This window comes from Pseudocercospora fijiensis (assembly GCF_000340215.1).
Source record: "Pseudocercospora fijiensis CIRAD86 unplaced genomic scaffold MYCFIscaffold_2, whole genome shotgun sequence".
Classification (NCBI taxonomy): Eukaryota; Fungi; Ascomycota; class Dothideomycetes; order Mycosphaerellales; family Mycosphaerellaceae; genus Pseudocercospora; species Pseudocercospora fijiensis.
Window position 1 is genome coordinate 6602183 of NW_006921533.1, and position 17298 is coordinate 6619480.

The 17298-nt window shown below is 43.9% G+C and overlaps 3 protein-coding genes across 3 annotated transcripts; 2 read left to right on the forward strand and 1 right to left on the reverse strand.

The window, feature by feature from the left end:
• Window positions 1-2747: 2747 nt before the first annotated feature.
• MYCFIDRAFT_206935 (uncharacterized protein) lies at window positions 2748-14558 on the forward strand (the record flags this gene model as incomplete). The annotated part of the gene is made up of 5 exons (XM_007925721.1): window positions 2748-2754; window positions 12490-12508; window positions 12556-12588; window positions 12619-14059; window positions 14096-14558. The coding sequence occupies 5 exons, from the start codon at window positions 2748-2750 to the stop codon at window positions 14117-14119; spliced, it is 1524 nt and encodes a 507-aa protein (XP_007923912.1). The 3' UTR covers window positions 14120-14558.
• MYCFIDRAFT_56297 (uncharacterized protein) lies at window positions 13400-15931 on the reverse strand (the record flags this gene model as incomplete). The annotated part of the gene is made up of 1 exon (XM_007924414.1): window positions 13400-15931. One exon carries the CDS (start codon window positions 15929-15931, stop codon window positions 14258-14260), a length of 1674 nt encoding a protein of 557 aa, XP_007922605.1. The 3' UTR covers window positions 13400-14257.
• Window positions 15932-16242: 311 nt separating this feature from the next.
• MYCFIDRAFT_70548 (uncharacterized protein) lies at window positions 16243-17246 on the forward strand. Its single transcript, XM_007924518.1, has 2 exons — window positions 16243-16269; window positions 16323-17246. The coding sequence occupies exons 1-2, from the start codon at window positions 16267-16269 to the stop codon at window positions 17106-17108; spliced, it is 789 nt and encodes a 262-aa protein (XP_007922709.1). The 5' UTR covers window positions 16243-16266; the 3' UTR covers window positions 17109-17246.
• Window positions 17247-17298: the final 52 nt, after the last annotated feature.

Consider the following 17298-nt stretch of genomic DNA (forward strand, 5'->3'; position numbering starts at 1 on the left):
CGTAGCTATACCGCTAAAAGCTTGAAATAAGGACTATCTAGCTACTACCCTTAAAGGGTAGATCGAATACTATATAAGAAGGGTTATATTAGTAGGTAGATAGGGTAGTAGTAAATTAGTATAGTATTCGATAGAGATCTAAGAGGAGAGGGAGGAAGGCAGGCAAGTTAGCCTAACGCTAAGCGCTAAGCCCTGCCTAAGGCACTAAGACCCTAGCTTTACTCGAGCCTAGTTATATACTAATTACGTATAACCTCTTTGGTCCTAACAGAATCCCTAACGATACTACCTTTATAAAAGACCTCGCTACCCTCTAACGAAAATAGGGACAAGAAGACTATATAGACGTCTCTTCCCTATAGTTCCTTCCTAAATTTTTAGGTGCCTAAGAGTTAGTAGAAGGCGAATCGGTAACCTACGAGAACTAAGAGACTATCGATAATACTAACGAAAAGGGAGTTAAGGAGATAGGCTGAGAGGATAGTAATAATCCCGACCCTAATCTAGTTTTAGTTTCTATTAAGGCTATCCGATTTACTAGCTAATAAATCGGTCGAGTAGGACCTCCTCGACCTAAGGAACTTTACTCTATCCCTAATAATATAGACCTTTCCGCAGTTACCTATTCCTTCGCCGTCGTCCCCGCTATCTATATTTAGGTTACTATCGGAAGCTATAGTTAGCAGATGCTAGCAATACTTAATAATAGTTTAGAGTTACTTATTATAAGTAAGCGTTAGGCTAAACAACTTAGGCTACTAATAAACAGAGACATTTCCCTCGGTATATAGGGAGTAAATAGGGAAGTTGCGCTAGTAGGTACTTGCTATAATGTTATAGTAGACGCCTTCGGCATATGCTTTTCCTTTACCTTCTAGATTGCCGCCGATCTAAATACGCTAATTATTCTAGGTCGACTATAGTCTCGTATAACCCGTAGTATCTAGCGGAACTGCGACGATAGCTCCTAGGAGGGAACTATCGCTAACTAGAAGGGTAACCGAGTTATATTTACTAGTTATATCGGTAATACTAGCTACAAGTCCTACGAGGATATCCTTACTGCTTCTAGACGGTCTTCGGGAAACGCCGCGGCGCGGTTATAAGACCGGCAATCTGCGCTATAAGTTAGTATAGCTTAAATAGGTTATTTCTAGAAGTGCGCCGCTCCGTACGTTAAGGCAAGTTTCTAGGTTCTATACTAAGAAGACGAATGCTTAAAGCGATAGCAAGTATAATACAACTACTACCTACTATACGAGTTAAGGTAATAATGCTGTCGTAAGTATTACTACCGGACGCGGGCCTATCCGAACTAACTAATTAGAGCGCGAGTCTAATGCTACCCCGGGGGTGTTATTACGAATCTAACGTTTTCGCCGGCGTTATAAATTAGGACTACTAGCTATATACCTATCGGCTTAAGGAAACTTCTAAAGAAGTTTACGCGCTGTTTTATTACGCTAATCTCTAGGCCTAGCGACAAAGAGAGAGAGCTCGGGTTCGACAATCGATTAGCGTATATACCCTATATAAGAGGGTAGCTAACAAGATTAAGCTCGTTAAAGGCAGCGTATATATTACCGATAGGTCTAATCCTAGCGGGAATCCTAACTAGCGACAAAAGTGTCTTAATTAGGAAGCAATATTACTACCTAGGAATAGTCCGTACGACTAGAAATACATTACTAAAAAGTTCTCTACTATTCCTAGGGGTTTAAGGCTAATACCGGAAAGGCTTACGAAGATTAAACCTAGTATAGAGCTTTCGGAACGCGAACTAGACCTGCTATACGAGCTTCTATATAATCGCGAAGCCGTATTAGTATATAACTTTACTTACCTAGGTAGAATTAACCCGGAGGTTGCCCCTCCGTAGAAGATCCGAATAATCGAATATAAGCCTTAGGCCTACCTAGGTTTTAAGCTAAACCTAAGCCTACGAGGTATAGTTAAGGATATAATACGGCAGCGCGTAAAGGCCGGTATACTCGAGCCTTCCTATACCTCGTATCGCAATCTATACTTCCTAGTTTAAAAGAAGACAGCTCCTAGGGAACTAAAGAAGTACCGTCTAATTAACGCTATATAAAAGTTTAACGTAGTTACGATTAGAGATACTAACCTTCCTCTAGAGACTAATAGGTTCTCGGAAGCTTTTGCTAACTGCGTTATAGCCTTACTAGTTAATGTTTTCTCTAGCTACGACTAGATACCTCTCTACCCTAATAGCCGCGACCTTACTAGCTTCGAAACACCTCTTAGGCTATATAGACAAACTACCCTTCTCTAAGGGGCGACTAACTTAGTAGCTTAATTCGTTCGTATTATAAACTAAGTCCTCGCGGCCTATATCTCCTATATAGCGATGCCTTTCCTCGACGATATCGGCATTAAAGGCCCTAAAACTAGGTACGATAATAAAGAAGTAGAGCCTAGCATCTATAGGTTCTTTCTCGAACATATCTAGAACCTCGATAGTGTCCTCTACGACCTAGAGCGAGCTAATCTAACGGTATACGGGGAGAAGCTTTAGCTCCTATATAAACGAATAAACATTGTCGGGTTTGTAACCGATAAGAACGGCCGCTATCCTAATAATATACGGGTCCTAAAGATAGTGTCCTAGCCGGATCCTACCTATTAGAAGGATGTCCGAACCTAGCTTAGAGTAGTCTCCTACTTCCGTATCTAGGTCGAGAACTTTATACTAGTATATAAGCCCTTATACGCCTTGCTTAAGAAAGATGCTAAGTTCGAATAGACCCCTATTTACTAAGCGGCTAAGAATACGGTAACTAAGGCACTCGTTAGCGCACCTACACTTATATCTATTAACTACTTAGAGGGTGCGGGTTTAATTATTATTACTATCGACTCTAGCGGAGAAGGCTATAGCGAGATACTAATATAGTATAACCGTAAGGAGCTATCTTTGCGTTACCCTATCCGATACGACTTAGGGCTATAGAAACCGATCGAGGCCCGGTACGATACTAGTAAGCGAGAATGCCTTAGAGTCTATAAGGCTCTAAAGAAGTTCCGACTATAGCTCTTTAGTATATTCTTTCGTCTAGAAATCGATGCTTAGACGCTAGTCTATTAGCTTAACTATATAGCCTCCGACCTACTAAACTCTATAATAGCTCGGTAGGTTGCCTAGATCTATTTGTTTAACTTCGACGTCTTCTACGTTCCTAGCAAGAAGTATACTAGACCGGATAGCCTTTCTAGAAGGCCCGCTATAGAAGAAGACATCGCCGAGATAATAGAAGAAGAGGATATCGATATAGTAATTAACCGCACTTTCTTCGCTACCTTCTATATTAATACTATGCTAGCGATTACTAGGCCTACTACCGACGACTAACCTAGTAACTAGCCCGACGAGAACCCTACTACTAACGATAATAACTAGGCTAAAGCTAAGGCGGGTAAACTAGATAGAGATAATATCCTTAATAGGGTCTACTCCGATAACTCCTATTATATCGCCTACTTCCTAACCTATACGAAGAAAGCACCTAGTCTATTAAAGAGTTAATACTATCGTATTATTCGCTACTCTCGGAGGTTCCTTGTTAAAGATCGTATCCTCTAGCGATAGGCTATAGTTAATGCACTACTCTAGCGTGTTATTAACGACTTAGTAGCCCGATAAGAAATCCTTCGTTCCGTTTACGATAAGCTCGGCTACCGAGCGGCGGAGGGCACCTTCGATGTCCTTCGTCGGCGCTACTAGTAGGACGGCATATAGGCTAATGTCTCCTATTACTATAAGAGCTATCCTAAGTGCAATTTTAGGAATAGCTACCGACGTCTAGGAGAACTACGTATTCCTGCTACCTAGTTAGTCGGGGAGCGGTAGTATAGCGATAGAGTCTATCTTAGCCGTAACAATAGCTTATATATTATTCGAGAGGGTCTTTCTCGATAGCCGGAGGCCTATTATTTCTATAAGGGCTACGGTGCTATTAATGCCCGTAATATAGCTACCTTTCTATTTAAAGATCTGTTTTGCCGCTAGGGAATACCTTACGAGATTATCTTAGATAACGCTACGAACAATATAGCTTAAGAAGTTTAGGCGCTACTTATTTCGTATAGGGCGAAGAACTCTCGTATCTCTCTATACTATCCCTAGTCGAATACTATTATTAAGCGTAGCTATCGGTCTTTAATTAATGCCCTATCTAAGATAACTAATAGAGGGGACAAGTCGGTTCCTATCTCTACCCGCGTCCTAGCCCTTCTCTAGGCGGATCGAACTACTATTATCGATACGACTAGACTTACGCTAGCGGAGCTTATAATTAGGAGGGACGCCGTTCTTCCTATTAAGTTGTCCTACCGCACGTATAGCGTTTACGACTAGGGGTCTGTTCGTACTAGAGCAGATCTCCTTACCTTACGCGCTAAGGCTCTTAAGGATATAACTACTACTTCTTAGGAGGGACTTGCTCGACAACGTCGCCTTCGTAAAGAGGCTAAGTAGTATTTCGATAACTATAATGCTATTAATTAGGAGCCTCTAAAGGTTAGCGATATAGTTCTCTTATACCGGTCCGAGCTAGAATATAGTTACTCCTATAAGCTAGCCTTTAAATGGAAAGGGCCTTATAGAGTGCGGGAGGTCCTTTACGATAGTTCTACGTACCGACTTTAGGAACTTAATAGTGCTACCTTGAAGCACTCGTACCCCCGGGCGAACCTAAAGAAGGTCGTCGAATTAAGAGAGCCTATCCGCCCTCCCCCGACCGAGGAGGAAGTTAGTGCCTCTATAGACCCTCTACCGACCTTAGATACCTATAGAGAGGAGGATCCTACCGCGATTATAGATCCTATTCTGCCTAACAACTATACGTATCCCTAGATATATCTTAGTAAGCTATTAGGAATAACTTATAAACAAAGGGAGGGTTATATACGTATTAATTGCGCGTAGAGCATTTCCGATATTAATTCCGATAGTAAACTAGACTTCTAGCTATCTAACTCTAACTCCGAGGAGGAGCTCGACTAGTCTAGCGACGAAGACCGCCTAGAATTATAGCTAGACGATCCCGAGACTAAATAATTGCTTATCTTTCCCTACCTCTACTACGTTGCTTTCCTTACGCTTATTAACCGTTCTCCGCGCTATTAATACAGTACCGCCCTACAGCTTTAGTCCTTACTACTTATTCCTACGGATATTAATACTTATAGTTATTGCCCTCTTTTACTTTTACTTTGTCTATTATATTGCTCTTTTGCCTTCGATTAATATTGCTATAGCTTTACTCCTTTTGTTTTCCCTAGATAGAACTATACGAGGCGTATTTTCCTAATAATACCCCGGGGGTAGCATTAGGAAAATAGCCGAACCTAACCCTCTACCCTTCTAGGACTACTTCCCTCTAGATTCCTAGACTCTAGCAACTATTCTTAAGTAATAACGATAACAAGATACTCTACTAGAGGATGTTCCTACCCTAATTAGCACTAGTTACGCGGGATACTAAGAAAGGGAGGATCCCTCTCCCTTCCTATCTCTTAGATAGATATAGTAACCTAGGCCTATAGCCTCTAAGAATAGGGACCTTAGGCTATTAAGCTTAGTATTTAGAAGAAGGAAGAAGGTAAACGTATAGACTACCTTTACGTGCTTGCTAATATAAAAGGTAATGCTATATCTATAACGGTAGTGCTATAGGCGAATATACCGACGAATTAGCTACGCTAGGCCTAGGCGACTTGCTCCTCGTTACCGAGTATCTCTAGAGAAAAGCTAATACTACCCTAGGGGTGTTATTAGTCCCGCTAGCCTTACTACTATAGATTTCTACTAGGGACTCGAACTAACTAGTTATATTTCGACTACGCGAGAGTCTACGATAGCTAAAGTTTAATAAAGGCGCGTAGTCGCTACTAGCAATTAGCTAGATCGATTGTTAAACTTTAGCCTACCCTAATAATAAAGAAGTCTCGTATATAGCTTTACTTTTACGTATAGCCGTTATCCGTTTGCTTTACTAGCGCGGTATATACGGACTACGTTACCTTCGCACCCTATTTAAAGCGAGCTTCCTAAGCTCTTTCTTCTACTCGATTACTAACTAACTCGCTACCGCCTAACTATCCCCCCCCTTCTATCTAAACCCTTTAATTATTATTATTAAGCAACGAATACTTGCAAAATCGTTTCTAAACCGCTTCGGTCGACTATGTCTTCCGGCGCCCCGAATCCGCTAGGCGCTAGTAGTAGTAACGACCTACCTGCCCCTATTAACCTAAGCCTAGCCGCCCTAGTCCCGATCGAAGCCCTATCCGATAGCGCCTTAGCTACTATAACTAGCCTCGAGCACTGCTTCTAGATCGTTACCGCCCTTAAAGATCCTTAAGAGAAGATCTAGAACGCTCGTACCCTACTATACGTTATCGATAGGAATATTAAGAAGGCTACTATCTTAGTTACGTACGGTATAAACAACTTGCGTTAGTCTATCGGTAAGCGTATCTTTAAGCGCGAGGTTCTTAACGATATAGATATTAAACAAGCCTTTCCTATCGTCTATAGCCTCGAGACTACCGGTACCTAGATTCGTTTACGCTTTAAGACCCTCGACTAGGCCTTCGAATATTAGGGAGGACTAAGTAGTCTTCCTAAGAGCCTTATTAACTTCGCCTACGGTAGATAAGAGCGTACTAAGCAGGTCTCTTCGTTCGTTAATAAGTATAAGGTCCGTCGTTAAGACGCCGAGTACCTTTCCCGCACTCTAATCTATCGTATATCTACCGCTAGTAAGAAGGTAGGCAAGTAGTTACTTAACTTGTTCTTTACGCTTAACGACTTTACGACATCCTACTAGAAGCGGCACTACGATACAATTGTCTAGATCGATCTTAATATACAGATAACTAAGGATCTACTAAAAGAGAAGGGCTATCGCATTAATAGTATAGGCTTTATTATTAAAGGTTAAGAGGCCCCTATCGTTTATGTTCTTAAACGCAAGGCTCTTCGCCTAGAAATAGAGGCCGATACGGCTACTAGTCTCGCGCTCGCTACGGAGATATAGGCTTAAGACTATCGCTCGACCTATAACCGTAAGGTTCCTAAGGAAGTTAAAGACGAGCGCGCTAAGGCCGAAGTAGCGCGTAAGAAGGCATTACATACTCGCTAGGCCCTCTATAAGGCTACTAAGAAGTATAGCGCCCCTTCTAGTACTAACTATAGTACTAACTATAGTAACTCGGATATTAATATACTAGATATACTACTAGAAGATGTCTCCTCCGAAGGCTCCTTTAGCGAGCGTAGAGATAGAGGCCTCTCGCCGATCCTATTAACTAAGAATATCTATAGTTCTTATAAGGGCGACTCTATTATATATCTTATTACTAAGATCGATATAGTTCCTAAAGCCGATATAGGCAAAGCTCCTACCGCCCTATCTATCTATTAATAGCTCGACGACCTTAGTAAGCTAGGTAAAGAGCGGTTTACTATATATACTAACTATATTAAGAAAGCCGCTAAGGTCTATAGTCTTTATACTAGTGCTAAGACGAGTGTCCTTATCGGCCGTCTAGTAAAGATTAGGTATAAGGTTGCTAATTAGGATGCCTTTACTACCCTTTAGGACAACTACGCTAACTAGTTTCCTAGACGTCCTACTGCCGCCCCGACCTCCTTAGGACTCTACGCATTTAACCCTACTAATACTATTACTCGAGAACTTACGCTAACTAATCGTTAGAGTAAGTTAGTCGCTAGTATTCTTAGCTAAGGCATCTCCTTCGATCGCTTTCGTCTAATAGGTAATACTATCTTCCCTCGAGTCTTCGGTTAGATATAGTCGCCTCGTAGGGCGTACCTTCCTCTTATCGTCGACCTAATATAGGAGGAATTTCGCATATACTTTTAGTACCTACAGAAGCTACCTAAGTCTAAGTAGGAAGGCCGTAATGCCCTCTAGACCTATAGGGTAAGCAACTAAATCGTCCGCTAGTATCCTGCCTTATAGCTCTTAGCCGTTACCCTTCGACCTAATTACGTATACGAGCTTATCTCTGTCCCTAAGCCTACTAAGTACTTTAAGGTAGGTAATAGCGGTTATAAGAACTGCCCTACTAAGGAGACTTCTCGTCTCGGACAAGATATAGTTAAGCTCGCAGCTAGTAAGGGTGCTAGCTATCTACGTATTAAGGTTTCTCTTATATCTAAAGATAAGACCTCCTATTTAATAGTTATCGAGGATATATACGAACTAGAGGTCTTCGATAACTAGGTTAAGAAGCTTATAGGCTATAACTTAGTTCTACTAAACAAGATTAGCAAGCTTACTAATAAGTACCTTACTAACGACGACCTCGAACATATATTCGATAGTTAGCCTAATAGAGGCGAGGTAGCTTAGTAGATCCTTAACCCTCTAAAGGAATGCAAAGTCTCTATTTAGATACTATACCTTCTATATAGTAATCTAAAGGCTAAGAGCGACCGTATATTAATCGACCTAGGCTACTCTCGCGTTATCGACGGTACTAAGATTAAAGGCTACGACAACTTAACCGTCCCTAAGGTTGCTAAGGCGTACCGCAATCTAACCGCCCTTCTAGGTTCTAATACCTTCGTACCGTTCGCCTTCCCTACCGCTATCTTAGTAGAAGGCCTTAGTTACATTTCCGATGCCCTAGTTAGTAGAATTCCTTAGTTAAGTTACGTTGTTTAGAACGAAGTTAAATAAATCCTCTAGTTTAACGAAGAGGAGCTTAAGGAATATCTACGCGAGTAGGAGAACGCTATATAGGAGAAGGCTACTAACCTCCTCGTTACTTAAGCTTACTACGAGGCCGAGTACTTTAGTACTAATAGCTTTAATACCTACGGAGGAGTTTTAGAGAACCGCCTAGCTAATAAGGTTATTACTAGTAAGGATTACGGTGTGTTAAAGCAGTAGTAAGTCGGTATAGTAGACTAATTGCTTAGGATTGTTTTTGTATATTAATAGATTCTAGGAACAATGCTACCCTAGGGGTATTATTAGGAGTTTCTAAAAAATAGCCCTAGCTAAAGATACCTAAGGCAACTACATACCTGTTTGTTTTTAGCGCGCAATATAAAGCGTATCTAGTTAGACACGAAGAAAGGGAGGGATATTAGCTAGTAACTAGCCCTATATACCTAGGCTGAGTTTTAAGCCTATATAAGAGGCCTCCTTCTATATTATAGATAGAGCACTAATCTCGTATAGCATATTGTTTATATTATACTTCTATAATGCCTATATTGTAGGGCTCTAGTTATTAGCCTAAGCAACCGTCTTATTATCCTATTATACTAAACATAGCTGCCTATATTGCTATAGGTTATATTACCCTCGGTAGCCTATACTATTACTATAGGTAGTAGTAGTAGTGTTAGTTTCCGTCCTTTAATAGGCATTAATCTGCTAAAGCCGATAGAAGATCTATTCGAGGACGAGGTTTATAACCTAGAGGTCGAGCGACTAGAAGCTAAGTTGTTTACTACCGCACTTCTAGGTCGTAATCCTATAGAGATGCTCGAGGACCTTAACGATCTTAGTAACCGAGAGATCGATCGTAAATACGACTAGGCGTCTTATATTGCTAAGTATAGCATAACATCCGACAACGCTAAGAATTAGTAGATTACTATACGTAGTAGTATTGCTCGTAACGGACAGCGTATCGGTATACCTTATAACCTCGATTAGCGTATTAATAGATTGTCTAACGCTTAGAAGCTTTAGTATAACAAGGTTATAGATTACTAGCGGGCTTAGATTAACAATATATATACGCCTACCTTTCTACTTAATATTAATAGCAAAGCAGGTATCGGCAAGTCCTACGTTATCGAGACTGTATCTTCTAAGCTCGAAGCACTCGCTAATAAGTTTAACTAATCCGACTAAGTAGAGGCAGATCTATAGATAGGCAATCCTATCGTACGACTTGCGCCTACTAGAGCTACGGCAAACGGTATAAAGGGCAGTATACTACATACCTTCTTTAAGCTGCCTCTAAAGATAAAGGAATACATTCCCCTCGATAGTTAAGTATTAACTAACTTCTAAGACCGACTAGAGTAGATTAAGTATATCGTTGTTAACGAGAAGTCTATAATCGACCTAACTATACTATACTAGATTAATTAGCGCCTTCGACAAGTCTCTCTCGCTCCGCCTTAGAGCTAAGGCGAAGGCATACTTCTATTTAGTAGTCGCTATGTTACTCTCGTAGGGGACTTCAACTAGCTATTACTAGTAGGAGGCAAGCCGCTGTTTTCTAAATTAGCGGCTCTACGTACGCCTAAAGATATCTCCGGGTATAATATATACTAATAGTTTAACAAAACAATCTAGTTAAGCGTACTCTAACGCTAGTAGGGAAGCGATCTAGTAGCCGTAGCATTCAAAGATGCTCTTAAAGGTCTTCGCAATATACTAGCTAGTATAACTATTACGTATTAGGAGACGCTCTATAGCCGGGTTAAGACTACGCTACTATAAGTAGAGTAGGATTCTTTTAAAGATTCTATTCGCCTCTATCCCTATAAGAAGTAGGTTAACGCTTATAACTAAGACGCTATACGGGACAATAGTATAGCAATTAAGATCGCCCGCGCTAAGCATACTAGCGGCAATAATGCTATTAATGCTACCTACGACGTTAGCGGCAATCTATATATACGACTTCCGCTCTGCCTTAGTACTTGTATTATAATTATATAGAATTTGTAGATAGAAGGCGGCATTGTTAATAGCTCCCTAGGCACTATCCGCGACGTTGTCTAGCTATTAAGTAATAATAAAGACATTCTCGATAAGCTGCCTATAGTACTACTTGTTTAATTAGACAAGTATACCGGACTAACTTTCGACGAAGAATTCGATCCTAATAGCTCTCTTAGTATACTACGTCGAGTTGTTCCGGTTATTCTAGTCCGTCGAGAGTAGCTCTATAATTAGCGATAAGATATACGATACTTACGGACTTAGTTCCCTACTACTATCGTATATACTATTACGATCTACAAATCCTAGGGTATAATACTCGATAAAGTAGTACTCGATATCTCTAAGAAGGACTTTACGCCTAGCTTAATATATATCGGCGTGTCCCGTATACGAGGACTAAGCGACATTATGTTTAAGGCCCTATTTAATTTCTATAATCGTTTTAAGATAGGCAAGGTACCGCCTACTACCGTTGCTCGCTATACCGATATACTTCGTCGACGTCTATAGCGTTTGCTTCCTAAAGATATAGTATTTTCTTCGATACCTCCGAGACCTAATACTTAGTAAGACAAGACTAGAGATAAGATAGTAGAGTATATACGGAAGCAGCGAGAGCAAATTGCTATATAGCGTTAGCAATAGTCTACTTAAGAAGCCGAGCGGAAGAAGCGACAATTGCTCGAGTATCTTAAGGACCTTAAAGCGATTAATCGTATAGAGTAGCTTTAAGCCTAGCTTTAAGCTAATCCGCGTTTGCTATATAAGATTACTGCTCTAGCTTAGCGCTATATACGCGCTACTCTAGAGGCTTATAACTTCCGCTATCTACTTGCTAAGGGCAGCGTTAATACTAAGCTAGTATAGGGATATATCGATTAGTTCGAGGCTCTATACCCGTAGTATACTCCTCTACCGCTTTAAGTTAGTTAGCTATAGCTATTATAGCTAGGCTCTTCGTAGTCCGACCCTCCGCTAGCATATCCTACTAGTATATATCTAGTATATGCTCTAGTAGCTACTCCTACTAAGACGACCGCGTTCTTCGCGCGTATTAATACTAACCGTAAGAAAGCGTAATAGGCTCGCTAGACAATCGACCTTCTAGATACTAAGGACCCTACTAATTCTAGTTTACTACTTCTAGAGCATCTTCCGGAAGATTAGTATAATAATACTAATATACTTAACGCTATTTAGCCTAGCGAGACTCTTAGCTTTAGAGAGTTTACGCTGCGGTTTACTAACGCTCGTAAAGAGTAGTAGGTCGATTAGGACCGACTTAGAGAGGTTATTCTAACTGTTACTAGAGTTACAATTACTTTGTAAGGCTAAACCTGTCTTCTTATACGATAGGTAGACTTCTAAGATAATAAGATAATAGATAAGTAGGAGGTAATAGAAGAACAGGAGGTTATAGATAATTAGGAGGTAATAGAAGATAGTAAACAGGCTAATAATGATTAGGAGATAGCTAATAGCTAATAGATAGTTATCTTTAATAGATTGCTATATGCTTTTAGGCATTAGAATAACGTTATAGTATATATACAGTTGATACTACGTTGGAATTAACAAGCCCTTTTAGCATAAGTTGCATAGAGGGTACCAATAGCCTACGACTACGAGTAAGTGTTAGCAAGGCTGACTTGTTATCCGCCGCTCGCCTCCGGCTTCGCTCGGCCATCCTGACCTGCACCGCGGGTCTACGGATACTTTATAACACGTGTCCTCTTGGCAGGGAAAGGATTTTCGCACCTGTATTTTAGACCATAGGGACATAGAACAGAGGCAATCAAAAAAAAAGCCATATTCTGAACCGCTGGCAAGGCAGTATTACGTAAGTAATCCACTGCGCTGTGCGTGATAGTTACTCGGGAAGTCTGGAGGGATACATATCAAAGAAGCTGAGCATGATGCGTGCAGCTGGACTGAACGAGAAGCGCTGCATCGTCCGGGAAAATCTCAATCTTTACAACAGCGTCGCCACTCTATGCACATACGCCAGTTCAGGGCTGCCGTCGAGGGAGGACATCGTTGAAGCCACCAAAGCTTGCATCTCCGAACATGCAGCACTCAGCATTGTGATTCAAGATGCCGATACTGAGCAGCCGAAGATCAGCCGAGCTGAAACGATAGATGTCGACCATCATATCGACTTCTTGGACGCAGGTGGAACACCGTCAGAGTTGGAAGCAATTCTCTCAAAATCACACAATGAGCCAGTGACCGTCCATCATAACCAACCGCAATGGCGCCTGATCATCGCAACCCCCGAGACTAGAAGTGGTCCTTGGACAGGATTCCATGCCGCATTTGTCTGCTCGCACAACCTCATGGACGGGATGTCTGGATATGCGTTTCACCGCACCTTCTCACGCTCGCTCAACAACCCAAAGCCTAAAATCGCGCAAGTCAGCAGCACATACGAAGTCCCTCGCGATCTCAAGCTCCTACCACCAATGGACGCCCGTCTCAGCATATCCTGGTCCTATCTCCTCGGTCCCGTAATCAAAGAATACTTTCCCTCAACCCTATCCAACCTCCTGGGTTTCAGCTCAGACAACACACCATCTGACGCTTGGCTCGGCGCCAAAAGTCGACCAGCCCTCCCCTCCGACTCCAAATTCCCTCCAACATCCCTCCATCTAACCTCAGTCCCCGCCTCAACGCTCAAAAACACCTTATCCGCATGCAGAAACCACTCAACCCGCCTAACAGCCTTCCTCCAACACCTCTTCGCCCGAGCTTTAAGCAGAGCCCTCACAAAACGTGGTGAAACCCACACCACATTCCTCTCACAAACACCCATCGATCTCCGCCGTGCTCTAGGCCAAGCACAGAATCAACCAATGGCTAACTACTCTTCCGCACTCACCGAAACAATCAAAATACCCCCATCCCTCCTCTCAACTCCTGCTCTCGCAGAAACAGAATGGACATCAATCCAGAAATTAACTTCCAAACTCGCCGCCGCAGCCTCGACAACAAAAGATCATCCCGTCGGTCTCCTGAAATACTTGTCGAATTTCCGGGAGTGGACGATCAGGAAGTCGAAATGTCGTGCAGATGTGAGTTTTGAGATTAGTAATTTGGGGGTTTTCTTCGATGATGGTGATAATGGAGGGGAAACAAAAAAATATCGAGTTGAGAATATGATCTTCTCGCAATCTGCAAACGGGACTGGACCACCGTTTTGTGTGAGTGTAGCGAGCGCGAAGGATGGCGCGTTGATGTTGAGTGTGACTTGGTGGGAGGGGATGTTGGGTGTTGATGATGAGAAGGAGTTTATACGAGAGATTTGTGAGGATGTTGAGAGGGAGATGGAGGGAATTGCGCAAGGATAGAGAGCGACCTCTGGCCAGCCATGATAATGTATGATGGGGTATCTACTGACAATCTATCGCCTCTCAGTGCTGTTCATCTCGTCTCGTCCATCACCAGTATGCCACCCGATCACGCCCGAACGCCTCGCTAGATATGATTGAGCGACGCGACATCCGGTCGTACTACGAACTGGTAGTCGTGTTCTTGCTCAACTTCACGTGACCTATCGTGTGATCATGGTGCCTGCTGCCCTCAAGGTCTGCCTGGGAGCAATTCGGTTCCGCCAGTGTTGTAGATGACGAAGGCGCTTCTGAATTCCCGTCCTTTTGCGACGCCAAGTCCTCCTTGCTGGCATCTTTCGTCGAAGAAGACTTGCTGGGGATTAGTTTCCCTAGCTTGGTCCCAATCGGGGGTCGATCGTGATTGAAACCTTCGGCGAGCTGCCTTCCGTCAGGTCCGGTGCTCTGTACTGTATCCAACTCGTCTTTGACGTCGTCTTTGTCACTGGTTCGTTCCGTTCGCATGCTGCTAGCGCGGGAGACATCCGCCGAATCCGAGGTTGCTTGTCGGAGACCGAGTTTCCTTTCAAAGTCTTCGGACTTCTCGTCTTGCTTCCATTCCGCTGGCCGCGCTTGTGGAATGTGCTCGGTGCTTTCAGATGGCTCGTCGACCTTGACGCTTGGCGCCTTGTCGACGGATCTCCAAACAACCTGTAATCTGTCGAAGCACTTTGTACCTTTCCGAGAGCTGCCTTTGATACCATCCATGCCATCGAAGTCAATGCTGAAGACTCCACTGTCATCCGGGACACCCTTCTGTTCCGGGCCGTTGCCTTCGAAGAACGCGTTGAACCAGACATGAGCTACAGAAGTGACCATTGTGAAACCGCCGTATTTGCTCTTGTTTCGTCGTTCGAAGTCGATGTTGACGTCAGAAGACGGGAGCACAATCCTGCTCGATGGAGTAAAGACAACATCGCCTCCATCTCTGTCGTCGTAAGATGGTTGTCTCTCAAGCACCTTTGCTTCCGTCTTCTCAGCATCCTTGATCTGCTTCCCTGCATCAGCTGCTTGCTCTGTCTTCTTCTTGCCCATCATCTCCATGGCAACATCAGCAAAACCTGTATCTTTGCGGATCTCGCCCCGAACGATTTTCCGCTCGTCCTTCTTGAAGGTATGGAAAGTCTTGATCACTTTGCCCTCGTCCACATATCCTTCGAGAGCAATCTTGACACCGTCTCTCAAGCCCCACACGTGGACCTCGACGATCTCGATGGGTCTCTCCACGTACTGCTTTCCGTGCTTCGCCCAGCGATCAACATATGTGATCCATCGCAGCTGACTTGCGATGGTGATGCCATTTCCAAAATTTGGTCGCATTCGGCGATCTGTGAAGCGTTGCATGGCATCTTTAGGAGTCCATCCCTCCTCGCTGATGAGATAGCTACAGCTTATTGTGCCACTCCGGCCCTTTCCTGCTTTGCAATGTACAACTGCCACTCTTCCCTTGGCAGTGTCGTCCTTCAACCATTGACGCATGCTGCCTATGATCAGTGGAACGAGGGCGAAAGGAGGAGGATGGTGATCGGGCCATGGGTAATGCCGTATCCTGTTGTAGACCTCTTCATCTGGATATCCCGTGCCTTCCGCACGGAACTCCCAGATGGCCCATTGATCCCCGTGTTTCGAGTCGAGAAATTTGACTAGGTCTTTCAAAGGATTTCGATAGGCGACTTGAGGGTATGTGCCACTGGGGCCGGAAGTAGCAATGATGTTGTCCGTAACATAGCACAGGTCGAGACCCGCCTCAGGATGTCTCGCTCGCGGGCCAGCTACTACCTGGCGGAGCAAGTCCATTGTGGTATAGCATTTCCCAGCGTCTTAGCAGAGGAGTGAGTCGTTCATATCGGGATATCGTAGGTCATCGCCGTATCATCATATTGGTCCGCGTAGCATCAAAGGGTCTTGGAGGTTGGTCTGACATTCAGGAACTTGATATAATGATGGACGGACTTGGTCTTGAAATGACGTACATGCTTTCGTTCTGCGGAATTGCTTGGCGGCGGGAAGCGCGTGTCGACACGTTGCGCCCCGGGACAGCAAAAGTTCAAGCCCGAGAGCTGTAATTTCTTCTGTTCTTCTGTCGAGACCATGCGTCGCAAAACACACCAACACCTCCCACATACGCCACGATGGTATACCACGCACGCACAAATAGTACACCCTGACTCGCACTAATCGCTTACAGAGTGCGCTATACAACTCGGCTCTCCGCCAGAGCAAAGCCATCCGTGCCGACCTCGAAGCCCTTGCCAATAACAGCTCTCAGAATCCCGTGGCCATCCAGGGCCAGATTACAACTTCCCTGACCTCCTTTTCGAGGACATTAGATGACTACCAACGCGCCATCAACGACGAGCTTGTGCCTGAAAAGGCCGAGAAAGGCAAAGAGCGCATCTCGAATTTTCGGTCCGACTTGCTGGAGTTTCGATCACGATTTGCGGAATTGAAGCACGAGCGTGAACACCAACAGCTTGCTGAAAATCGTAGCGAGCTTTTTGGGAGGAGACCGCATGCTGCTGCCACTCCTGAGAACCCATACGCCGATGCGAGCATTGCATCCGGTGCTGGCCGAGGAGAAAATGTGAATCCCCTGTTCAGGACAAACAACCCCAATTTTGTGCCCGGCCAGCAAGGCAACAGCTACAGCTCTTACCAGTCACCTTACGGTCTGGGCGCGGATCAGCAAAGGGAAGGCCATGCGCTTCGAGAGAACAACTTCTTCACCTCCTCCAACCAAGTGCTGGACGAGTACCTCGAACGCGGACGTGATGTCCTGAGCAATTTAGGCGACCAGCGTGAGATGTTGAAAAACACACAGCGAAAGCTGTACAGCGTCGGCACGACTCTAGGCATCTCAGGTGACACCATTCGTATGGTCGAGCGCAGAGCCAAGCAGGATAAGTTCATCTTCTGGGGCGGTGTTGTCGTCTTCATTGTATTCGTCTACTTTGTACTGAGATGGCTGCGATGATGCAGAGCTTCCTCGGGTAACTTCTAACAGCACGAGGGCCGGCGACATTGTGCATTGTGGTTTGAGCGAGGCGCCTGGTGTTAGCAGATGCCCACAGCAGTCGCACTGAAAGGATCATCGATTACGGCCTCCGCCCATCTCATGCCTCTCCCAGTCTCATAAGCGGAAAAGCATCCCATCAAGCATATGC